The 27,695-nt window shown below is 33.7% G+C and overlaps 1 protein-coding gene across 1 annotated transcript; it reads right to left on the reverse strand.

The window, feature by feature from the left end:
* Window positions 1-20,731: 20,731 nt before the first annotated feature.
* On the reverse strand, window positions 20,732-27,670 carry LOC123700989 (small VCP/p97-interacting protein). Its single transcript, XM_045648389.1, has 4 exons — window positions 27,355-27,670; window positions 27,200-27,319; window positions 24,345-24,509; window positions 20,732-21,035 (listed from the first exon to the last, which is right to left on the reverse strand). Exons 2-4 carry the CDS (start codon window positions 27,257-27,259, stop codon window positions 21,021-21,023), a joined length of 240 nt encoding a protein of 79 aa, XP_045504345.1. The 5' UTR covers window positions 27,260-27,319; window positions 27,355-27,670; the 3' UTR covers window positions 20,732-21,020.
* Window positions 27,671-27,695: the final 25 nt, after the last annotated feature.

The following is a 27,695-nucleotide window of genomic DNA, read 5'->3' on the forward strand; positions in this document are numbered from 1 at the left end:
AGTCGCCAGACGGGAGCCGCAAATGGCTTGTCATTGGTGCGACTGTCCGGAGGACACGGCAGACCACACTCTCGCCGTGTGCCCCGCGTGGTCAGAGCCCCGTGCTCGCCTAGTCGCAGTCGTCGGCCCTGATCTCTCCCTGCCTTCCATAGTTCGCGAAATGGTTGGCGGCGACAGATCGTGGTCCGCGGCTATCACATTCTGCGAGTATGTGATGTCGCAGAAGGAGGAGGCAGAGCGGGTCCGCGAGAGAAACCCTTCCTCGGATCCGATTCGGCGTCGTCGTCCTATTGGGCGTCGTCGCCGTGTCGCGGCCGCTTTACACGGTCGCGACCTGCCTCCCTGATGATGGGCACCGGATGGTGGAACGGGGATATAATCCATCATCCGGTGCGGAGAGACGGCGTGAGAAGTGTTCCACTCACGCCGCCCCCCTAGGAAGGTAGACCTGGCGGCCTCCCGCCACATTCGCGTTGGGCCTGGAGATAGGCTGCCGCTGACGGGTCTGCGGACGCGGTTCTACCGAATACCCGCGGCCCCGTCTATAAAGCGGCACGGCGGAACACAGTGGAGTTTAGTCGGTAGGTCCCTGCACTCAGCAGGGTGAGTCCGACATAACCCAGGGCTCTTTCCCCGAGTGCCCTGGGTATGCTTAAATGCATTCTCCACTATAAAAAAAAAAAAAAAAAAAAAAAAAAGGCTTCCGCCCGCGGCTTCGCCCGCGCAGTCAAAGAAAACCTGATAAAACATTACCCTCAATTATAATTAGTTCACATATTGATTTTTTTTATTTCCTTTACAGAAAAAATATTCAAATTGTAACAAAAACACTATCCAGGTTTTCTGTAGGTATTAACCCTCGACGAAATTACTTCATGGCAATAGTCAATACATACCACAATATGAATGGATTCCCCCAATCCAATAACTTCGAAGTCTTCTGAACTTTGATTAAGCAAAACTGTGTTTAATTTATTAATTTTGTTTCACTTTACAGAGATGTATGTTTATATGAATCACCTCAAACACTGATGCGCTACGCATTTGTGTAGGATGATATATCACTATACAAATAATCTATCTACACATATTATATATCTGTAGAAATAATCTTTGTATATATATAAAAATCAGGAAAATAAACAATTGATTTTAAGGTAATATGATAACATACTTAAATTTCTGTGATTAGTAATCTGTAATTGTTAATTTAAAAATACGTAATTCAAGCATGATTCACGCTATATCGGGGCACGACCAAACATTGTTGTTTACTTTTTGTATGAAGTGATTCATGCCTGGCCACGGCCATGATAAGGTACTAGGTAGGTATTTAGGCCAAAAATACCTACCTAGTACCTTATAATATGCAATACTATCTTCCATAATACTCGGGTGCCATCATAAGGAAGGTACCCGGCCCTTTGGAAGGCTTACTTTTATTTTTTTTAAGTCCACCATAGGACACTCTACGCGTAGACAAGTCGCTTTGATGCAACAAGTGTACGCACAAAGTGTCCCATGATGGGCGCACTTACATCCTCCGCAATGGTCCTTATAATACTGTTGGAACTGCCCCGCACTCTCGAATGACGGCCCAGAAATCCGATGTGTGTGCTTGAGAGAACATCCCAGAGGCGCTGCAGAAGCGTGGCAGTTTCAACAGCATTCGGAAGGCATTATTGTACAGGACACGAAGAGCATTTAGCGATCGATCCGCATAGTTGGCCCATAGACCGCTCGTATAGAGATTCTGACAGAAAGCCTTAAAAAGCATTATTTTTACGTCGTTACTACAGCGAGCAAATCTACGAGCCAACATATTGGCTCTAACCGCCAACGCCCGTGGCTCCCGCTCAATGTCTAAATTGTCTCGGAGGTCATCGGTAAGCATGTGCCCAAGGTATTTAAATTGTTTAACTCTTTCTGTCTATGTATGTTACGTGGGGACACGGATCCAACACGCAGAGGCCCTTTCGAGAACTTTAATGTTGTGTGGGACACCAGCCGCAGCCTGCCCATGACTGCACTATAGAGATACAGCCCTGGGCAGTCCGCGGCCGATGTTTGTAGGACTATTGCAAGAAAAGGAAACAAAATAAACTGGTCTATGGAATGGGATGTTAATGGACCAGTATTAAGGACAATGGAAGACTAGGTATAATCTTAAATGTAGCAAAAAATTGTTGGCAAGCGGTGACTCGCCCTCTCACTTGATGGGCCCCCGAAGTAAGTCACCCACCAATATTATATAATATGCAAAAGTTTGTGAGGATGGATGTTTGTTACTCTTCCACGAAACTACTGGAAGGATTTGGATGAATAAAAAATATTATAAACAAAAAACTTAAAAATATTATATTATGATGATCCAAAAGTGATTCTAGAAGAAGTCTAATTGAATAAATAAATGTTTGAGTTTGAGTTGAAATAACACATGAACTATAGAAATTGACGAATTTGTCTGCAGGTGACAAAATACAACATTAAGTATTTCTTCATCTCCACTGGGAAGAACCAATCCAGGAATAGATAATAGATACTATTTATAGGTAATAGGTTATAGGACCCTATAGCGCAGTACAGCTAGAACTAAATAATTGTCGGAGGGCTAAATAAATAACTGTGGGTCCTTATGCCACTATAGTAAGAAGATATTATGTAAGTAAGGATCATATAATATGTCAAGCATGAAGTAAGCCGCCCACTTCACTGTAGCGACGGTGCTGGCACCACACGGAACTCGTGATTCGAGTCGTTTTACATCCGTGCTATTGACCGACCTATTATACTTAATATATTTAATTTAACCGATGAAACCCAAGATATAACTAGGTACTAATAGAAATATAGAGTCATATTATTTAAAAATAATAATAAAAATAACTAGTTACTCACGTTAAAAAAACCGACTTCAAAAACGGAAAAGTCATAAATAAAAAAGATTTGATATTAAGTATTAATTAAGTACTACTTAATATTTAGATGTGCTATTTATTAAATACGTTTGATGTCGGTGCCAAGCCAATGTAAAACTTACCAGCTTACACGGGTTTAATACTAAGTTCTTAGTGCTTGTCACCGACTTCAAACCAATACACAGACAAGGTGTTATACAATAATGAGGTCCAGCCATATCCTACCCGTCAAGACATAATAATACCTATGGAATTAAAATTAATAATTTTATCCTAAATTTCAATATTATTATTAAATTATCAAATTCATTAATAAAAAAATACACATTAATAAGTCATAAGTTATACAATACGTAATACGTATATATTAAATGTCAAGTGATTTATCATTAATATAATATAGTCTCTTTCACAATAATAACATTAGTTATTTTAATTTAGATTGAAATATAACTACTATTGAATATTTCCTACCAAGATTTCCTATTTCTGTCATGGCCTAAGGTAATAATTATACAATATTGGACTCATTCCAAATAATTACTGAGTTCCTATGGCCACCTTCCGATTCCATCATCAAATCAGCTCTATGTCATGATAATATCGTTTCATTGCTATTCAATTTACATATTATGGACTAACTTTCCGCCCGCGGCTTCACCCGCGTTTTCAAAGTCCTATGTCCTTTCTCGGGTCCTTTTTCGGGTATCAAAACATGTCTATACCAAATTTCATGCAAATTGGTTCAATAGTTAAGGCGTGATTGAGTAACAGACAGACAGACAGAGTTACTTTCGCATTTATAATATTAGTATGGATACAAAATTTAGGTAAGCTCAATCGGTAATCGGGAAGTGAATCAAAGTTACTTTCTAGATTTTCAATTAAGTCATCGAGATCAGACAAAAATGCTCATAAAATAAAAACCTACCCGAATGAAATTTTTATGGGACCATTTCGAAACAATTCCGCATCAAACAAAAAAAGAATCATGTAAATCGGTTCAGGAACCTTGGCGTAATCGGTGTAGGTACATAGGTACACAAAAAAGGCCGGCCGAATCGATAACGTCCTCCTTTTTTTTTGAAGTCGGTTAAAAATTCCACGATGTATTTTTAAACGGAATAGTTATTTATTCTAAAGCTCAAAATCATATCTACCCAAGTTCCAGATATCAATCATATTATCATAATATTATCTTTGGGTATGTTATGACTCAGACAGATTATAAAAACAAGTAAGTTACTGCTCATGAGTTATTAACAAACCACTTTCTGATAAGAAAGGATTATGGAAAATTTGATAACAATAAAAGAGGACTCATATTCAATCCCTACTGTATTATTATCATTGTTTTATTGTATTGTTATCCCTACTTAATATTATAAATGAGAAAGTAACGCTGTCTGTCTGTCTGTCTGTCTGTCTGTTACGCTTTCCCGCTGAAACCTCTCAACCGATTTTGATGAAATTTGGCACAGACAATCTTTAGACCCTGAGAAAGAACATACCTTTTATTACTATATTGTATATGTACTATACCTTTTATTGCAAAATATGTACCACGAGCGAAGCCGGGGCGGACTGCTAGTTTTATATAAATGTACACATTTCTATTGGGGTATTTTAATATATCTACATCTACTAGAAAACATCTATCTATCTATTTAATATATCTACTAGAATACTAAATTCTTAAAGTTCCGTCGAAGAATGATCCTCAAAAACATACTTAACGTGCATTCAGGTGCACTCAGGATGGGCCATTGCTATTAATTTCTACAGAAGCTGTACTAGTACTAAAGATATCTATAATCTATAATATATATAAAACTCAAAGGTGACTGATATAGTGATCTATCAACGCACAGCCCAAACCACTGGACGGATCGGGCTGAAATTTGGCATGCAGGTAGATGTTAGGACGGAGGCGTCCCCTAAGAAAGGGTTTTGATCAATTCTACCCCCAAGGGGATAAAATAGGGGATGAAAATTTGTATCATGTTTATTTACCTATCCTTTTCACGCAGGCGAAGCTGCGGGCAACAGCTAGTTTTGTATATAAAGGTGGATGTACGTCGGTTTTATATTTTGTTGTTTGAGGGATGTGAATATGGCATTGTGTTTCAGGCTATCGAATGCTTTTGAATAATCAACGAAGGTCAGGTAAAGGGGGAGGTTGAATTCATGGCTTTTTTCTAAAATTTGGTTTATCGAATGCAAATGGTCTGTAGTGGAGAGTCCACCGCGAAATCCTGCTTGTTCTGGGGGCTGTTGTTTATCCAGATCTCGTATGCGATTTCCAATGATTTTTATAATAATAAATAATAAATAAATAAAATAAAAAGTTTATTTATTTGCCTTCACAACTTAAACTATTACAATGGAACAAAATACGTAAACGTGTAGCATTTAGGTACGTAATACTAGTAACGGTAAGACTAGTGTCTGAAATAGGTCTGTGAAAGACCTGTAGTACAGATCACTAGCCCCCTCGCGGATAACACTACTCAAGTACATTTGTAACTTAACATAACAATAAACAAACGAATGGCAAGAAGAGAAAAAACAAAACAATAGACTAAACTTAATATCTACTTCTACTTAAAATAATATAGACCTATTAATACGTGACCAGAGTATGTGTAGTGTTTGTCTGCATGTATGTGTGCGCGTGTAATATGTATGTTTGTATGTGTGGGTGTGTGAATGTGTGAGTTTGTGTGTGTGTGTGCGTCCATGCGTGCGTTTTTGCGTTTGTGCGTGTGTGTGTCATACATAGAAAGATGTAAGTATAAAGACATAATGGCTTTATATACCTAGGTGCGAGATGAGGCTGATAGAACGATAATTTTCTATGTCTGATCTATTTCCCTTTTTGTGGAGTAGGATTATATTAGAATGGCAGACACTTTTTGGAAATATACTTGTTACTTAAAATGGCAAGTATAGTTTGAAATATTTTTTATGTAATACCATGAAAGAGATTGAGCCCCACAACACAGGGGATCCTAGTTTGGGGTTCAATGCAGCATATGTAACTATGATATTATGTATAACATTTTTGGAAACTAATAAAGAAATTTCTCTTTTTTTTCATACCCATTCGTAATATGTTATTGAATAGTTGAGTTATGAAATGAAATGAATTTAATCGCAAGAAAAGTGGTAATACATTGGTGTTATGAGTGAACATGTTCTACACAAATCGCCAGTCTCAGCTGGCATGCGAACATGAACATGAACTTAATTTATTTTTTCTTATTTAGTTATATAGGGAATAAGAACTGGTTCGCCAATTTTAATGGATTCGGTTGTGATCCCATCTTCACCTCGACTTTTGTTGTATTTCATACTCTTTATGGCTAAATGGACATCTTCAATTGTGATTGGATTTACTACTTCTGAACGTACATAGTTTTTATCGGTTATACAATAACATGAGTCATCAGAATACATGTTTGTATGCTTTTGCCTTTGTATGCTTAAATCTTTAAAACTACGCAACGGATTTTGATGCGGTTTTTTTTAATAGATAGTGATTCAAGAGGAAGATTTTAGTATATAATTTATTAGGTTTTAGACAAAGCGGGATAAACCGCGGGCGGTAAGCTAGTTTCCTATAAAATTAAAAGAAAGAAAGAAAGAAAATACATTTAATCACAAATACAACATTTTAGCTTACAACTATAAAAATAAAAATAAAATACATCGGATATATTCTAGTATTTGGTCAGTATTTGTGGTAAGGTGGACTACTCAGCATTTGCCTCTCCGCATTAGTAGAGAGGCGCCGGTTTTCAAAAGTCCCCTCGACTTGCTACGCTTGGAGCACCAGAACGTTTTTTTTTGGGTGGTAAAATAAATAGCATAAACTTTATTATAATTTTGAGTTGTTAAAGAATTAGTAAGTTATAATTAAAAGAAAAAAAGAACTATTGTTACTTTAACTATTTTTTCTTTTAATATATTTATTATATCCCCTTTCCCCGGAGAATAAAATGATAACTGCCTAATTTTTTAAGCTCTTATTATGTTTCAAAATAAGTAGTTTTAATAACTTTATCAGAACTGAAAATAATTAAAATTTAAAAAGTTAGTAACATTTAGTAGTCATGTAAATTTACTAATTCACAATTATCATTTTATTCTCGTTCATATTGGACATATGCATTAATGGATAATATCCAATGAAATTTTATTCGGGGGTTTTCTACAGAAAAACTAACTATACCTATAAGAGTAGATAACAACTATTATAACATGTTTACGAGAATAAAATTATAATAGGCGTTCGTCATTATTTTGCCGATTCGTTTTTCCGAGAATATTATTGTAAAAGTTATTATCACAGTTAGTATTATCATATTCAAGTACCTACGAATATGTTCTGGGAAAAAGCAGTGAATAATATTATTGTAATATCTTATAACTTGGTGGAATACAGGAGAAAAATTATAAAAAAAAATGTATAGATGTATTAGGCTACGTAGGCTTCAAATATGGCATAACAAACTACTTATCTGACCCGGTGACGGTGTCACTGATGTCGATTTCTTTTTATTTAAACCAAGAAGCTTATATCTAATACTCTGGAGATTTCGGTATGAACATTTGACGTGTAACAAGAAAATTGTTGTGTTTTATCACTTTCACACCTAACTTGGTATTGCCACTGTTAATACGAAGTTTTCTCAAGGCTACCTACTATGTATGCCGTAATATTCTGTGCAAAAGGTTAGTTTTTGTACATGAGTTTGTTGATAAATTGCCAACAACGTCATTCAGAAGCATTGTTGGATGAGACAATTATTATTTATGCTAAATAAAATAAGTATCTGGACCAATTATTAAAAAGCGATACTCCCTGATTATGGGTAGTTACCATAATAAAATTGTAGCAACTCTCACTTTGACAATATGGCATAAGTGTCAAAAAAATTGCGTCGCTTCGAATATTTAAGTTAATATTGTTGCGTATTTAATAAATATTTTCCGAATATAAATAATGTATTGCATTGAGAAAAATTGCAGAAGTGTTTGGACACCAAATTCTGGCATAGAATTTCACAGGCAAGTGTATATTTACGTTATTTACAATATTCCTCAATACTCCTGCATTTACCTGTTTAGAATCATTTCAATGGCAAAAATTGTAAAATTTTGCATCATTTTAGAAAGCAGTCATGTTAAATTTGTTATTTTCCTAATACTTTATCATTTTTCAACAAGTTTTCAATAAACAAAATTAACAAGTAAGGTAACCATGATGACGAGTTTTTATGGATAGTGAAGAGAATATATTGTAATAACAATATTATGATGAAATTTAGAACACCATTTTCAAGATTTTTACTAGTAATGAAACAACACTCGACATCGGTATTGCACTCACATGTAGTTATAAGATTGTTCGTTTTTACATTGAAATTTATACTTTTTTAACTTACCTCATATTTTTTGTTTTAGGTATTTCAGCTTTCCAAAAAGTAAAATAAAAAGAAATATATGTGCCCATCAAGGGTAAAATTACTGAGGATTACGACCCAGAAAAAAATACCTTTTGAAAAATAATCTTTGTAAAGTTAGCTGAAATTTGTGCAAGGCGTTTATTATAAACAGTTTTTCTTTGATGATTTTGGCTTGAAATTGACCCGTCGAAGCAACGCGTTTAAAAAGAAGATCTGAGTAGCTTACAATTTGGTAAACAGCATCTGATGCAAAACACAACTTTCCTCAATTTACAAAGTTAATGCTATATATCGGTTCATATCCAGGCTTTGTAGCCAAGAGTTATTTAAAACTATCATTCTATACCAATTAAAATTGTATGTACCTATAAAGTATGGCCAGTAATATTATAATATAATTAATACTGTTAAAAATATATGTCGTTATTATTTATAGACCATGATTTTTAGTTTTTTCTATTTCGAAAAATCCTGAATATAGAAACCAGTGTGGTCACCCACAGAAAGAGACAAAAAACAACACTGACGTCATTCAAGGTTATATTTTCTTGTGACAAGTCAATGGTCATAGTGCAATCTCCAGTGTATTAGATATAAGCTTCTTGATTTAAACAAAATATTCCGCAATATTCCGTCAGAAAAGTCTGTGAAAATGTGACATTTCAAAATGGCGGCACGTAGTTCCAGTTTTTGCGACTGGGTCAGTATAAGTTTGTGGCCTGTGTTTGTGGCACTGTAATGGCGATTAGTCCCACTGTTAGTATACCTACTAAGCTCAAAGGAGGTTATAGTTTTTCATACGCTGATCACGTAAAAAATACTTAAACAACATAATTACGTCAAAATTATTTTTCTAAATTTTTCCTGAAAATTCATGTTTTCTTCCCTAGCTTCACGCTGCCGGCATAGGTATACCTGTGGCTTCTCTAATGTGAGCATTTTGTCTATGAAAACATAATCTTAAACGATAGCTCACGTGCTGGTGGCAAAGTTGGGCAGGTTGCTTGTTATGGGTGTACAGTGTACACATAGAGTTTTAAGAATTCATCTATTTGAAAAAAAAATGCTTCTGGAATTTTTTAAGTATTTTTTACGTGATCAGTGTATGCAAAACTACAAGTCCCTTCGCGCTTAGTATACCGATACTGGGACACCCTGTATTTATATAAATACGAAATGTACATACCTACACATATAAATACATAATTATATGAGCATTTAGCGCTATTAGGGCTGGTTGAGAAATTCAGCAAGTACCTGCCTACAACTTTTCTGTCTTTTAATGATAAAATTAATGGTTTGCTTGGTTGTGTAAGCAAATTCTAATAATTAAATAGATGAATGCTATTACACTGTGTAATGGACTTTTTGAATCCTTCAATACGGTATTAAACTTTAAAGTACAATGTAACGCCGCGCTTGATACACTTACCTATCAATACAAACTACGATAGTAACTTTTAATTTATCGTAACATTTATATAATACTAGTTAGTGGTCCGCCCCGGCTTCGCCCGTGGTACATATTTCGCAATAAAAGGTAGCCTATGTCCTTTCTCGGGTATCAAAATATCTCCATACCAAATTTCATGCAATTTGGTTCAGTAGTTCGCATTTATAATATTAGTATGGACTAGCTTTCCACCCGCAGCTTCGCCCGCGCAGACAAAGAAAAACCCGCATAGTTCCCGTTCCCGTGGGATTTCCGGGACAAAACCTATCCTATTTCCCGGGGTAAAAAGTAGCCTATGTCCTTTCTCGGGTATCAAAATATCTCTATACTAATTTTCATGCAAATTGGTTTAGTAGTTAAGGCGTGATTGAGTAACAGACAGACAGACAGAGTTACTTTCGCATTTATAATATTAGTATAATATTGAATTAAACGAAAAAAAAACAAACCTGATATTATAGCCGATACTCAATTTTTTTCAGCCGGCAAATACATTGCCGGTAACATAATTTGTATGATAATAATTCTTAAAAAAGTATTTTTAATCCCGTCTGTAGGTATTTATGCTCTACAAAAGGTGGCGTAGAAAATGTTTTGAAACAATATTGTTTAGGTATGAAAGGTTAATAAAAATCCAAGTTTTCGACCTTGACGGACCCAGGCGCTAGCCGCCATCTTGAATTAAAGGTGCTAAAATTAGGTATATTTTAAATAACTTCTCATTAGTTCACGAGTGGCGCTCGCACGGTTTATTCAGCTCCGTTAAAGTTAAATCTTAAAAATATTTATTGTGTAATTCCATCGACATAAGTTTTTTAAACGTAAAGTGCTTTAAGTAAATTAACCCTCGAACTGTGTTCATGGACCAAAATAAGTGTATGATTATATAAAGTCATCAAAATAAGTTAATTACTAAAAGTGTTTTTTGTTAAAGAATATAAGTATACAAAAATACTTAGTGTACTATGTGAATCAACATTTCAAAACATCGTATAAAAGTGATTAACAAACATAACAAGTTCTAAAATTAGTTAATACACAAGTGCAAATTATCATTAAACTTTTTCTTTGTTCGTTATAATTGTGCAATGACACTTCGACCTTGAATTTTATAACGGTCTTTTTCAAGCTAAAGCAGATACATTTTTTCAAGCCTACTCTTAAATGTCGTGCTAGCTTTACGGTATCGCCACCGGACAGCGTATCAAGACCTCAGAAGCCCCGAGATCAAATCTCAGACATCATTTCATGTGTTTTTTTTTTTTTTTTATCTTTTGATTGTTGTAATTCTGCCAACTGAACTTAAATCGAATAGAGAAGGAAAAAGAAAAAAAAAATAAATAAAATAAAATGCAGCGCACCCCGCCTGAAAATAAAATTCACAGCTTATGTAATTCTGATTCGGAAACCTTTAAGCATCAGAATGCCATTGACAAGAAAAAGGGTGCTTTTTCCAAACGACAAAAACGTCGGCGCGCGTCACAGGAAGAGGACAGTTGCAAATCTAATGAAGAACGTTCACAGTCTAAAGATGAAATCTTGTCAATAATCAATGCTTGGAAAAAAGAGCAAGAGTGTGTTCTAAAAAAACTTAGTGATGATATTAATGAGGTAAAAAAACAAAATGCTAACATACAAAAAACAAATATAGAAATTCGTAATGTAAACAGTGAAATTGAAAAATCTTTTAACTTTTTATCGCAAAAATACGAAGATTTAAAAACATTGGTAGGTGAAATGCAAAAAGACAGGAAGAAAACTCTAGAATATGTTAAAACATTAGAAGACCAAATTGAAACAATTCAAAGAACACAGAAATCAAATATGATTGAACTACGAAACATCCCTTCTAAAGCCATCGAAACGAACCCGGACCTCACATCAATAGTCACTAAAACGTGCAAATCTTTGGACGTGCCCATACAACGAGCAGACATAAAGGAAACCGTGAGAATCCACAATAAACATAACCCCCAATCAGCTATGCTTACTGTACTCGTTGATTTTTCCTCGTCTTCAATAAAAAACAATCTCCTAGCTAAGGTCAAGGATTATAATAAAAAGAACCCAAATAATAAATTCAGTTCTCATAATCTTGATTTCCCTGGTCCGAACGTGCCCATCTACATAACAGAAAGTCTCACACCGAAATCAAGAAAATTATTTTATTTAACTCGGATTTTTGCAAAAAATCGCAACTACAAATTTTGTTGGACTTCGAATGGTAGAATCTTCCTCAGAAAGACCGATGGCGCTCAACACATTCTTATCAAGGATGAAGCCCAGCTACGAGGGATGAACGATGCCCCCCTATGACTAGCAAATCTCGTAAATTTTGTTTCTGATTTGTACAATATTAGAATTTTAACTTTATATACTTTTAACCATGTCTTTAAATGTAATTGTAATAATATATTATATTCAACACAATTATTATTGTTACTATACACTCTAATACACATACATGCTACAAAATCAAATAAATTTAAGCACATTAATCACTCATTTACCCTTCATACATATCCGTTCAGAGAAGAGAGCCAACTGTTCCAATATGTGAACATTATGTTTTTCCATTGCATCATAGTTCATTGGCCAAGTTTGTTGTGTGGTACCTTTACAAATGAATATGCAGGTCTTTTGAAATGTGACAACCTACTGTCCGTTTTTCAAATTCGACTCTTTAAATAATAATATAATTTTATCTGATTTGGATGAAATTTGTGAAATAGAATGTCATCACCTATCCAGTCCAACTGAATATACGGACAAATTTAATGCTAGTTTTACTAAAAATTCCCTGGTTGTACTGACGGTTAACATACGAAGTATCACTAAAAATTTTGATATTCTTGTATTCTTCATGTCATGTCTAAACGCCCATATTGATATTGTTGTACTGACTGAGTGTTGGATAGATAAAAACAGTATCATACCATCTATTGATTCGTATTCCTCTATCCAAACACAAAGAAGCCATAACCAAAATGACGGTGTAATTGTATATATCAAGGATAATCTTAATTACTCTTTCTCTGAACCAATAGTGGATGGTGGCTCGTGTTTAAGCGTAACTCTTGGCCAGGTTGGAAAATTCGGGAGTAAGAGGTGTTCCTCTTGACTGGTTCCGAGACTATCTATCTAATAGATCTCAAGTTGTTCGTTTGGAAGGCTACTTAAGTACGGAAGAACATTGCTTGTATGGAGTCCCCCAGGGAAGTACATTAGGACCTACGCTTTTTCTTATCTATGTAAACGAATTATGTAAGCTCAAACTAAACGGCGGCGAAATCACAATGTTTGCCGATGACACAGTCATAATATTTAAGGCCAATACGTGGAAACAACTATTTGAAGGTACAGAATGTGGTCTCGGTGAAGTAACGGCATGGCTTGAAGATAGCCTCTTAAGTCTTAACTGCGCTAAAACTAATTACCTCTGCTTTAGCAAAACTTCCGCTTTAGAACCAGTAAATAAGTCGCTCAAATTACATGTGTTTCCCTGCAATCGTAGTTCTCATAGTTTCCAATCGCAATGCATGTGTCCATCCATAAGCAGAGCTACGCAGATTAAGTACTTAGGAATAATTCTCGATGACAAGCTTAATTGGAAGTTCCAAATAGCGCACGTGTCAATGAGAATCCGGCGGTTGCTGTTTGTTTTTAAGACATTGAGGACTTTTGCTAACTCCAACCTAATTTTGCAGATTTATAAGGCCTTAGGTGAATCTCTATTATTCTATTGTTTAACTGCTTGGGGTGGAGCTGCAAAAAGCCATTTCATAGAAATTGAACGAGCTCAGAGGGCTTTGCTGAAAGTAGCCATCAAAGAATCGTTTCGCTACCCAACCGCCCTCTTGTATGAGAGGACTATGGTTCTTAGTGCTAGGAAATTGTTTATTTATAAATGTATTAGACGTTTCCATCGACAATGCCCATTTAACAGCATCAATAAATCCAACAGGAGAATAGTCGTCCCTGTACCGATGGCTAAGAGTAAATTTGGTAACAGACAGTATAAACATTTGGCTCCTAAAATGTACAATGCCCTTAATAATTACCAGAATGTAACTAGGTGTACAAATTACCAAATAAAATCGAAAATTAAAAACTGGCTCTCACGTTTTGATTATGTAAATACTGAACGTTTACTCTCTTAACTAGGACAGTTCTTTTCTACTAAAGTCATTCACACACTACACTCTAACACTACACTCTCACACAATACTCTCACACCTACACACCACATCATGTCTTACGTCCACACACTAGGGTTAACCAAGTGGATTATTAACTATTTTTATTTTTTTTATTTTTAATGCATGCATAATTATTAAATAGGTAATACAATAGTCAATAATAATGTATAATTTGAAATGTAACAAATAATATTATAATAAATTATGTCTAATATGCTGAATAAATTCGTGTATACGCCATTATAACAGTGATAATAAATTAGTGTGAACACAGGCTCCTGAAAAACAGTTTATAACTATATTAGGAGCCTGGGTCATTAAATCTTTGTAACTTAAAATGGTGTAAATAAATGATTTATTTATTTATTTATTTAATTGTTTACTAAATCACAAAAGTGTCTATGAGGGGTTCAAAGAAGACAAAATTACCTACATTTTTTTCATACATGATTATTCTGTAAGTCTTAAAGGTAAAAAGTTACAAGCGACGGAAATAATAATATTTACAGAAATCATATAATTTTAATTTTGTTTAAAAATTGTGCAGCTATCATTTTTTAATTCTCTTTGATGGCCCGGGCTGGTTAATGGTGGCTTCTTCATTATCTTCGCTGAAATTTTCTGTTTCATTGTCTGTATTTTTAGTTTCCAACCATGAAATTTCGTCGTCGTTCGTGTATTTATTTGTGAACAGTTCTTTTCTACGTGATTTTGTTGTCTCTCGTGATTCCCCGGCCACGCGGACGCCTTGACTTCTCGGGCACTCGTGATTCCACCAGAGAAATTAAACGTATATTAATGGATTTTTATTAACTCTTTAGGTTTGATAGCGTTATCTACTATTAAGTATTCTGTGGTCTAAAGGACTCCGCGCGCTGATGGCGATTGAGATTATTATACTACCATATCAACCAATTAGAATCATTATTTCAATTATTACAATATTGTAACATGATTGTAACGATGCGATGGAACGCGGGCATTTTGTTGAATTTGATATTTTAGTTTTATTGCATTCAAACACAAAATATATAGACTGAAGAGATTTTGAAATTGGAAGTATAGAGCACTATCTAAATTACTCACACACACACCCACACACACCCACACACGCACCCACACACACAAACACACATACACACGCATGTTTAAGAGTGATTTATTTAATTTGTATTGTATAAATTATTATTTTTTTTTTTGTAAAATTTTTACGCAAATGGAAGAAACTTGTTCCCACGACACAGGGAATCCTAGTGTGGGAACAAGGATTCTTATGTATCATATTATTTTGGATAATAAAATTATTGAATTATTTTGGATTTTGGATAATAATTTTTTTTAATAGAAAAAAATCGATCACTAGGCGGAATTCGATCCCGCGTCTTTCAATGAAACCATTTAACCAAAAAAATATTCAAACGCCCCTGTTTTTGCACTGATGAAAAACCAACCAACAAGAAAGGCTCCGCAGGACCTTATATTATGACGTCTGGGCCATTAGGCATTATTATTGGTTTTCGACTTTAGCAGTTAATTATCAAAATAATAAATAGGTAAGTGTATTCGTAGACGCAATAAGTCCATTAGGTCAATACGCTCTAGTCTGCATAGAACTAAAAATAATTCAAAAATAAAATACCTAATCTATAACGTCATCACGCTAAAACCAACAGGATGAAACCACGGAGCACAGCTACCAGCTACTGATATAAGATTTCTGAGAAGAGGTTTAGGGCAGTAGGTTTAGGTATTAAAAAAATCAAATATTTGCACAACATTTATTATAAATACGGTTACACAATATTAACAATTATTATGAAAATATTTATAGTATAATAACATTTTATTGGTAGGAATAGTAACATTGGTCGAAATTCGTAGACAATTCAAGATTCAGGGACCATAATTTGGTCATAATAATTAGGAATAGGTTAGGCGTCAATAGGAGACATTATAGTCAAATAATTCATAGTTTTCATAAGATAGTTTTGTAGAATATATAGAGATTAGAGACGGCGCGCGCACCGCGCAAGCTAGGTTCTAATTTAATGAAATGATATATTTATCATACATAGGTATGTATTGGTAGAGTTCGATTCAAATGTAATGGCGGTCAGAAGTTAGCTGCGAGTGCACGTTCACGCAAGGGTATCTGCGTGAACGTGCATTGTGCAACATTCCCTCAATTGTCTCACTGATATCTAAAATTTGTTTTCTGCGCATCGGATCGTACAATATTCTGAGCCGCCGTTAAGTTTCAATCGTACTGTACTACCTTAAGAAACATCAAGAAAGCCTCCAAGAATAAAAGGAAAGGGCGCCAAAATAAATTTGCACCCGTTTGTAAGTATGAATTGTAATTCCAAGGCTCCGCTAAAGAGATTATTATTTAGGAAATTCGAGATGTAGGTACGTTCGCTATATGTATTGATAAAATATCTAAATCTAACAATTTAACAATATTCGAATAGGCTTATTCAGCGAAGCAACTTTTTACAGAAATATTTCATAATAACAACACATATTAAACATTTGAAGAACATGAACGTCTCTGGGCTAATAAAATTATGAGTGTTATCGATATTTTTCATTTAAAACTTATGATCAAATAAATATTGGCTATATTCTACATCTTGGAAAAAATCTTGATTAAACATAGCATACGTTCACAAAAGTTTCAGTCCAACTTATAGGGCTGACTTATCTTAGAAACACATTAGAAAGAAGCATCTAACTTAAGGATCGCCCGTTTTGTGAAAACCATTTCCGACGTAACTCTACAAATATAGGCCACTTAATGTTATGCAGAATTATGATTTTTGAAGAATTATTACATTTAACTATTTCAGTTTCGATTAAATGAGTTTATCATTGATATCCACTACAATTAATAAACTATTTTACTTATAGACATCTACGTGCGAAAGTCGATATATTATATCGACCATGAGTGTGCAAGTGAGACAACAAATAGGTGGCCATTTCTTATTTCTATATTGGCGCGAAAATCGAAATTTACGATAGATACTCAGTGAAAATAACTCGCAATATTATGGTTTTTCCTGTTTCGTATTCGATTATATTTATTTTTCTTTGTAACAATGAAATCAATATTAATTGCAGAACCTTTGCAACGCCAAAATTTTTGAATAAAATACCGGAGTCATTTATCTACTATAGCGTGATTTTTATTATCACAATATGTTACTGATAATAAAATCTTACATAACCAATACATAACGTTGTCCGCAATCTACTTCCTGAATTCTCGTAATATAATTATAATATAATGAATATAAAAATATACCAATATACAATTTAAAAAGCTAATCAATACACAATTTAAATTTACACGAAGCCTTTAGAAGAAATCTATAGCGCCATAAATCTATAATATTGATTGACATCTTTGATATAATATGACAAGTGCCATTTTGCCGATAAGTAGCCAAAATATCTCTAGCGTCGAGTCTAGATTGATTCGAGGAAATGCTCATGGCCTATTATTCGTTGTGTGCGCGATGACAGCGCCCCTAGTGGCCGCAACTATTCAGGATTTGTCATCTGTCAAATCATGTCAACTACCTAGATATTAAGATATTTTTGTGATATTGATTTTCGACTAGTTTTTCAACGAAATTGAAAAAAATAGTGTAAAAAGTGAGTGTGTATATTATACTTAGCGATTTTCTTCCTCGTGAAAAATAATTTTTTCTCTTCACAGCAGCTATCCATTTTTGTCTTTGCTGTAATGTCCACTTTGATGTTGGAAACGAATTAAACTTGCAGGAACTGTTTTTACCCGACTGCCAAAGAAGGAGGGTAATGTTTTTCGAGTGTATGTAAGTATGTATGTATGTCTTTTCCTTTGTGACCACCTGTAGCCTAAACGGCTTGATGGATTTTGATGTATGAGGTATCGTTAGATTTGTCTTGATTACGGGAGTGTCATAGGATACATTTTATCCTAAAAGTCCCACGGGATAAAGACATAATAATATTTTTTCTAAATTTCCCTTTAAAAAAATATGTATGCGGTATCATTAGATTCATTTCAATCACGGGAGTAATTAATATAGGATTTTTACTCTTTTTTTAGTGTGCAGTCGGGTATTTTGTTTTTTTAATAATTATCAACACTTGTTCTCATTGTTTTTAAAATTTACGACACAGCATGTACTATGACCCATATCGCTAATTTTTACGTTTTTACTTAAAATTATAAAGGAAGTTATGAAAATAAAGCAATTTGACACATGACAGCCCAGAAATAATTCACATTTCTGCCACGTCATGCGCTACGGTCGATTTGCCGTTCCCCACCACCCACTTCGCACATAGCCAATAAAGCAAAAATATAGGCCTATTATACCGGTAATAATAAAAAAAGTATTCCATGTATATATTCCATCATTAGATACCTTCAGAAAATTAGTCTTCAGAAAATGTAAAAACTTAGCAAAAAGTCCACGCAAGCAAAAATATATCTTCTTCAAATTTTCAGCATTTCAAATAATAAACTATGGCGTCTTAAGAATAAAAATTTAATACATCTAGAATCAAGATTGATTATTTCTTGTTATTATTTGTTCGATTAGATATGTTATTAAAATAATCCATGATAATTATAATTATCATAAAATCGGATAAAGTATTTGATTGGACAGATTATAATTATATTATGTACTTATCTAATTATAGGATCGTCTTTTATTCTTTGTATTCAATACAGATAAAGTTCAGGTAAATATTAAGTGTAAGACATTGAGCTATTATTACTGCGTATAGCGGAGACACCACGAACAAAATCTGTGCAGTCATAGATTAAGCGATGTCATGTACTCACCGCTGTAGAGGCGAAACTTTGTAAATATTCTGCCTATTACCTATTTACTAATCAATAAAGAACAATCAATGTAACAAAAAAATTGATACAGGTAATTTACTTTCATCTTTCATGATTTAACATTTTTTTCAAATAATATCCACTTTTCTAAATGTGTAAAATTATTATTTTCCACTATAAAAATTTACGTCATGTAATATTAATAACTAAACATCTTGCTCATACCCAATGCCATTTCTTAAATTTTTAATCTATGACAAAACAAACAAGACATGAACGCGACCATCGCGCTAAGGCGACTGAGTGCATTGTGGCCGGTTGACATGTAGGCGGTGTCTTCTCCATACGTAGTAATAGTATCTCAATGGAGTAAGAATGTCCGATTTCCTTCATTTTTTTTTGAACATTATTTTGATGAAATAATACTTATAAATATAATAATTACCAGTTTGATCGCATTTGATTCATTTTAATTTAGCACAGTGCACACACAATCACATGACTTTGTTGGTAAAATATTAACACTTATACTTTATAGACATTAAACAAAAAACTTTAGACAGGGTTTAACTTTAAGCGCGGGTTCTCTTTAATCTGGTTTTGTCGTATACATAGTCAACTATTAAAGTGACAGATCCTTGGTTTAAAGTTAGACTGTGTTTAAATTGTTTTGCGATAAGACCATAAGATATTGCTCACATTATAATTTAAAATACCTGATATTATTTGGATATAATATTTATTGACTACTTTCTACTAAAAGCTACTTGGTCAATATCTAGGTGTTACATGTATAGTTGCCGTCTAATTATACACTACTATTTAAAAAAATCTTATATAATACATAAAATTGCATCCGAAATATACAAAAAACAACGAAACCTACATACAGCTTAATAATAGGTACTATAAATACAGAAAAAAAAACAAACTCTTAATCTTTAATAACAATCAACGCAAGAAAAATCGTGAATAATTATAATTTAAAAACACTAATGCCCGTTTTCACCAACAACCCGTAAAATTTAAGTGTCACCTAAGTCACTTTAGGGGATACCTAACGTAAAATTTGCTTTCACCGACGGATAAGTGTCACTTATATCGTTAGGTAGCCCTTAAAATTTAGGGGGTGAATATTCGATCCCCTAACGTTTAAGTGACAGATATTTATCCTATTTAACGTATTAAAAATGGATAGCGACGACGATACAAATATTTAGAAGCAATTGAAGTTATAGAATTATAAAATAACCGAGTTTTGTTAAGGCGAACGCGAATTTACTGCGAAAGATCAAAAGGATTAAAAAAAAATGATGACAGATAAATTTTGTACACGTTTTCTCTTTTCTGCCATTATTCTTTATACCTAATATAATTACAAACACCAAAGAAAAAAAACACGAATCAAACAATGAATGCAACCGGCAACAAAATAAAAAAACCTAAATAATTTCACGAAGCAACTTGAGTCACGCGATGACATTGTCATTTGTCATTAAAAATGTCACTGTGAAGTTTGATTTTAGACAAAATATAAAAAGTTGTGTTTTTTATGGTTTTATATATTTTTAAGGTAACAAACTCAATATTTACACATAAACTAAGTAAAATCAAGTGATTTTTCAACTAAATATCAATAGAATCCTATAGTCGATACACTTTTCGACTAACATTGCGTAGCATCCCCACACTAAACGTCACTTAACTAGGGCTCTCTTATTTAGGTGACCCTTAGGATGGTGAAACAGAATTTAGGTTAGGTAGTGATTTGAAGGGTCCCTTAAAATAAGGAACCCTTACTTAGGAGACTGTTTAGGGGTCACTGGTGAAATCGGGCATAACACACCTTACAACAACGTTTAACTTAATTCATAAGACCTTATTCATAATATACATAAATAAATTAACTAGATAGCTTATTATACAGAAACATCGAAAGAGTTATAGAAAATGTGTAGTGATGGGATTGTAAAGAATGGAATCCAAAAATCGGTAAGCTCATAGACGATAGCATAGACAATAGACATTTATAGACATTATTGTTTGTGGTCGGTCCACAGATAACTAAGAATCTCAGTTCTTGTATTTATATTTCTCATTTGGTGTCTGGCTGCTGGTGCCTTGGGCCTGATCTCATTCAGCCGACCACTGTAAAAAAACATATAATATAATTTATACTTATTGTTAAATATAATATATAAAAATATCTGACAAGTATATTAGATGGAAAAAAAAGTAAAACATATACATCGAGTTTTTGAATACAGAATTGATTTTATTATGGTCTGAGAAAACTTAGTCACATAAAAAAAATGTTTAAGCATCATTTTAAGTATGGTTTGAGACAGTTTTAGACACAACTTCTAATGCTCAATACCTTCTCTATAATATTTCTGGCCGATAATCTACTTTTTGAAATACCAGCAATATACACATCCACTATTCTAAAGATAGTGTTTATTAAATGTTTGAGAGAACTTATTAAAACTAATTTGAATTTTAAATTATTTTCAACAATGCTATTTTGTGATATCGACCGAAAAAAAAAATCTATGAAGAATTCTGTGATACTGTGAATGGAAGAATTGCAGCTCAATTTAAGGTCTTTAATAAAAATTTTAAAAAATTCCTATTTTTTTACTTCAAAATGCAAAGCTTTCTCTCGAAAATAATACAAGGAGGTAGAAAATAGTATGATTGTTCCACACAAATTGCAAATGGGCCAGAAATTTCTACTCATTATTAGGCACGACAGGTGACAGCCACTATTCAAGTTTTAGGTTGGCTTGCACACTCCCTCGTCTATTATTCCATCAATCATGGATACGTCACAATAAAGATTTCTGAGAGATTTTCCGCATAATTTAACTACGGATCAACAAATTCACGAACATTTTAAGAATACAGGAGACATCATGCCGCAATAAGACATTTTAGTAAGAACAACCGACATCGTTGATAAATTAATGTAAATGCTGACTACACAGATTATATTTTATAATTAGATTTTTGGAAAAAATATTGCCAAAAGCCTTTATCATCCAAGTTTCCACCTTGGTGAGAAAAATTAACATTTTTAATGAAAATCAAAAACTTTTTCAAATCATTTATGGATTTTTAGATATTTGATGCTTTACCAAATATCCATCGACTTTGTAGTCCATTGAATGAGTCCCTCCAAGAGGGGTCTAGAGTGCGTTAGTTAGTAACGTAAGATGTTTCTTCGGAAACATGTCAAGAGTCCCTAGGTAATAAACATACTAAAACCCCGGGACACTAGGAGGAGCCCCGGAGTGGGAGGAGGGGGGAAAAGGTCATTTTTTTTCATTTTTCGCTTAAATCTCAAAAACGGTACATTTAAGAGAAAAACTTTCAAGGAAAAGTTGAAAGGCCATAAAATTATCTACAAGTTGTACCTAAATCATTTTTTTCTATTCGCAGCCGTTTTCGAGCTACTCCCATGAAATGTGAAAAATTCGAAAGCTTTTTATTTTACCTAACTACTCTAATAAATTCAATACCTCCTTGAGTTTTTTGGGAGAAAAAAAAAGGTCAAATTCAGTAACTCAAACTACCCTAATATAATATTTTGACAATCGATTCCTCCTAAAGGCTTCCATGGAGGAATGTGTTTATTTTACCAATCATAGACCTAATTAAGAGCAATCTATCAGCACCAGTCACAAGTTGCACATTTGAGTTTTTTGGAAGAAAAAAAAAAAAGTTCAAGTATCGTAACTACCCTAATAAAATTCAATTTCCCGTAAAGGCCTCCGGGGTGGATTCTGGTATTTTTATTAATGATAGACCTAATTATAAGCAATCTATATGTACCGGTCAAAAGTTGCACTTTTGAGTTTTTTGGAAGAAAAAAATAAAAAGATCATGTTCAGTAACTCAAACTACCCTAATATAATATTTTGACAATCGATTCCTCCTAAAGGCTTCCATGGAGGAATGTGTTTATTTTACCAATTACAGGCCTAATTAAGAGCAATCTATCAGTACCGGTCACAAGTTGCACATTTGAGTTTTTTGGAAGAAAAAAAATAAAAAGTTCAAGTATCGTAACTACCCTAATAAAATTCAATTCCCCGTAAAGGCCTCCGGGGTGGATTCTGGTATTTTTATTAATGATAGACCTAATTATAAGCAATCTATATGTACCGGTCAAAAGTTGCACTTTTGAGTTTTTTGGAAGAAAAAAATAAAAAGATCATGTTCAGTAACTCAAACTACCCTAATATAATATTTTAACAATCGATTCCTCCTAAAGTCTTCCATGGAGGAATGTGTTTATTTTACCAATTATAGACCTAATTAAAAGCAATCTATCAGTACCGGTCACAAGTTGCACATTTGAGTTTTTTTGGAAGAAAGAAATATTTTTTGATCGTATGGGGAAATTGTTTGAGCCAAAATCATTTTTAACTGCATGTAACTCAGAAACTTGGATATAGGAAAAAATGATTTAGTTACAACTTGTAGATAATTTTATGGCCTTTCAACTTTTCCTTGAAAGTTTTTCTCTAACATGTACCGTTTTTGAGATTTAAGCGAAAAATGAAAAAAAAATACCTTTTCCCCCCTCCCCCCACTCCGGGGCTCTTCCTAGTGTGCCGGGGTTTTAGTATGTTTATTACCTAGGGACTCTTGAGATGTTTCCGAAGAAACATCTTACGTTACTAACTCACGCACTCTAGAACCTTTTATTCAATGGACTATTGTTGAAGGATGTATAAAACCACAAAAACAAAGTCGCTTGGCGCCATCTGTGATCTTTAAAATTACGCAAAAGATTTCGATGGGGTTTTTATTTCATTAGATTTTCAAGGTAAGTTTTAGCACATAATTTATTAGGTTTAAGACAAAGCGGGCGAAGCCGCGGGCGGAAAGCTAGTTTTTATAAGAACTGACATAAACTTGATAATAATCAATAACGAGCAGACTGACGTATAATCACGTTATTTATATCTTAATATTCATTCTATTTTCGTTTAATTATACTTTATCTATTTAAGTAAATATTCTTAGAATCTGGGCAATTTGTTAAGTGTCTACGTGTTGCTGTTATCAATATTGCGGATTTTTTTTTTTTTTACTTACTAGCTGAGTGTTGACCCGACAGACGCTGTTCCGTCCTCACGCGAAATTATCTAAGATTTTTTTCATAACATCCTTCTGACAATAACGAACACAACAAAAAAAGAATTATCTTAATCGGTGGAGCCGTTAACGGGTGCTGCCGTGACCAAGGGAAATAGGATTCATTTTTTAATATATGGAGTTTGAGAGCCCCCCTTCAATATTTATTTCATTCTTATTTTTTATATTTTTTGATACAGCAGATCTCTCCTTTAAAGTAGCTCAAAATCGAGTTTAAAGAAGTTGTTAAAATATTGTTTTAATTACATACCAGATAATTTTTTTATTATTATTTTTTTATGAAACCCTCACCTTCAGAGTAGCTCCGCCCTGCTTGGCGAGCTCCTGTTCCCGCTGTTCCATCTCTTCAGCTCGCTGCTGCATGCGTTTAACTCGCTCAGGGTCCTTCACGCCTCGGGCGGCTTCTTGCGCCCGACGACGTTCAGCCGCTTCCACCTGCTGGCGACGTCTGGTCTCCTGGTAGTTTCATTTTTTTAAAGGTTATTTTGGATTAATTATGCAAAAAATTAAAGCAGTCGCTTTCCGCGTCTATCTGTATGTATGTATGCGACTATCTTTACGACTTGAACGGATTTTGATACAGTTGTTTTTATAGATAGAGTGCAACGCAATAGTTAGAGCAACTATGGAGTTTCTTGTCGGTTCTTCTCCAGTGCAGTATCTATACTGCTTTCCGAATTGTTAGTTGTTAAAAATGTTATGACGATTCAAAAGTGCTTTTATAAGAAGTCTAATTGAGTAAATAAATGTTTGAGTGATTCAGGAGGAAGATTTTAGTAAATAATTAGGTTTTAGACAAAGCGGGCGAAGCCGCGGGTGGAAAGCTTTATTTATAAAAGCTTTTTACCTATATAAAAGTGTAACTTTTATTGCATCGTATCAAACTTTTTCATCTGTGTGTTGCATGTCGCGTTACTGTCGGCTGCGGAGGGGGGATAATGTTGAAGGTGTACCATTTCTCTATAAAGGTCCGACTGCACTATGCGTAACTGAGCGACACGACACGGCGCGACGCTTTTACCGGTTGTTCAAATGCGGCCGTGTCGCGTAGTGCGTTATACCTTATATAATTTCTTGGAAAGAATATTAGGGTGTAGCGTCGCATTGCTTACGCCTAGTGTGGCCAGACCTTAATGGGAATATGTTTAATTTTTAACGTGATTTTATACAACCACGCAATACTTTTATTTTATTATCGTTATACCATAGACAATATATTAAAAACATTTTCTTTATCAAAATTACGGCTTTATCAATTAATATACCTACTTAAAGGCAATTGACTTTTTAATACTTTTGTTAACCTCGATTATTGATACTAACTATGCTATTGCTATAAGCAAGTTATTATTAGTCAATAGGCCACATAGAGCGAGCAGCCTCGCGAAGTATTTTACGCGAGAGGAATGTCGGTCATTGTAACCATGGCTTTGCCGAGGAAAGTGCGTAAGCCACTATTTTCCACGGTCCAAGCTGCTGAGCAACGGCTGCATAAATACAATGACTCAAAGCAGCCAATGCTTCAATCTCTTATATCATTATTGAATCCTCAAGTAAATGTGTATGTATGTGTTAAGCATGCATCTGTTGTCAGTTTCTTGTGAAAGAGATGTGAAATTCACATAGGAACTAGGAAGATTTGAATTGATTCAATTGAAATTCAAATTTATTGCATACCAATACATTTTTACGTACATATTTAGCAACCTTATGCAGGTATTGCAATAGAAATATTAGAAGACTTTCATAGATAGATTAGAAGGCTTTATAGAGATAATTAAACTTGGAGAGTGCTAGTAGCTACATATTTATACAGGATGTCCCTCTGTTGGTATACTAAGCTCAAAGGTTGTAGTTTTACATACGCTGAGTATGTAAATAATATGTACTTATAAAATTCCAGACGCATTTTTTTTCAAATAGATGAATTCTTAAAACTCTATGTGTCCACCCATAACAAGCAACCTGCCCACTTTGCCACCAGCATGTGAGCTATTGTTTAAGATTATGTTTTTATAGACAAAATGTTCACATTAGAGAAGTGGTAAATGCCATGCCGGTTGCCCGAATCAAGAGAAGAAATCATGGATTTTCAGGAACAGTTTAGCAAAAAATTTTTAACATAATTTTGTTGTTTAAGTATTTTTTACGTGATCAGTGTAGGTATGCAAAACTACAAGTCCTTTCGCACTTAGCATACCAATGGGACACACTGTATATCAAACAACACAGCTAGATAGCAAATCTTTAACCCATTGAGCCCCAAGCGGCCCGATTGGTCCCAGAGACAATAGACAAAATATCTAAGCGTACAACAGAACAACCAGGGATACAAAGCATTTTTTTTAAATTATTCTTTTGCGTTACATATCTTGCCATCAAATCTTGTGCGACTAATTTATTTCTACTTATGCTAATCTAATCTAAATAAAGATAGTATTGAAATTTAAAAATTAAAGACACCTGACACCTGTGGACATGCAACAGCTGTTACACTGTTTTATTTTTGTGATAAAAAGTAGCCTATGACAATGCAATGTAAAAATATATATACAATTGATATTTTTGGTTTTATGGCATTCAAATGCTTTATAAATATAAATTTATAAAGAATAGAAATAATTTGACCAACTCGCCCACTTGTGACTCGTGAATATTGATACACTTAATGATATATGGAAATTTTTAATACCTACCCATTAAATTCGATTTACTTCTTTTCCGTTAAAAGGCTGTCTTTATTTACTGTATAATTATGGATATGATAAAGGATAATGATTAATGATGTTAATAATAGATAAAATTACAGGATTAAGCATGTGTCACGTATCACTGAATTACGTATTAATTGAAATTAATAATATAAATATTAGCAACAGACAACAAAAGTATTATAATTTACACTCACCTTATAATACCTTCCTATCTTGTTAAATCAAGTTAGATAGGTAGGTACTGGTTTTCATTTAATCTAATCTAATCTAAACCAGAACGTGTTATTAAAACACAAGTATTGACCAGAAAACCAGTAAACCTACATGCAAATTTGTTTTACGTAAATATTACAACAAAAATAGTTTGGTAGTCCTAATAATTTCGCATACCATCCACAAAAAAGTATTAATTAAAGAACTAAACACACTTACTGTGTCTGGAGTTAGCACATCTGAGGCTGATGGCTTACAACAGGACGTAATAATCCCCATATTTTCGTATAAAATAAGTATTATTTCTTGTTTGAAAACTTCGTAAACACATTAGAGGTACATTACATTCTTCCAATATGTACAACAATAATGTCGATTGTCGAAACTCAATTTGACATTTAGCGTTACGTCGTAAAATACTCGCAATAATCGATTTTTTTCAGTTATGTTTAATTTATTTTTTATATAATTTAGCGCTTTAAAATAAAAACACATAGAAGCAAATTACAGAAAGAGATTAGGAAATGAAAATAAAACCAAATAAATTACACAGTAACTATAAAGTATATTCGGTTGCAACATTGTTGCAACGACTAACCATCATCTTCCATATATTATTAATATTTGCCATTTTCCTTTTGTTTATCAAAGAGAATTATTATTATTATAATGAGTTTTTACCACTAGAATTATTAGCCACTCAAGGAAAAGTATT

The sequence above is a fragment of the Colias croceus genome, chromosome 20 (genome assembly GCF_905220415.1).
Source record: "Colias croceus chromosome 20, ilColCroc2.1".
NCBI classification, from domain to species: domain Eukaryota; kingdom Metazoa; phylum Arthropoda; class Insecta; order Lepidoptera; family Pieridae; genus Colias; species Colias croceus.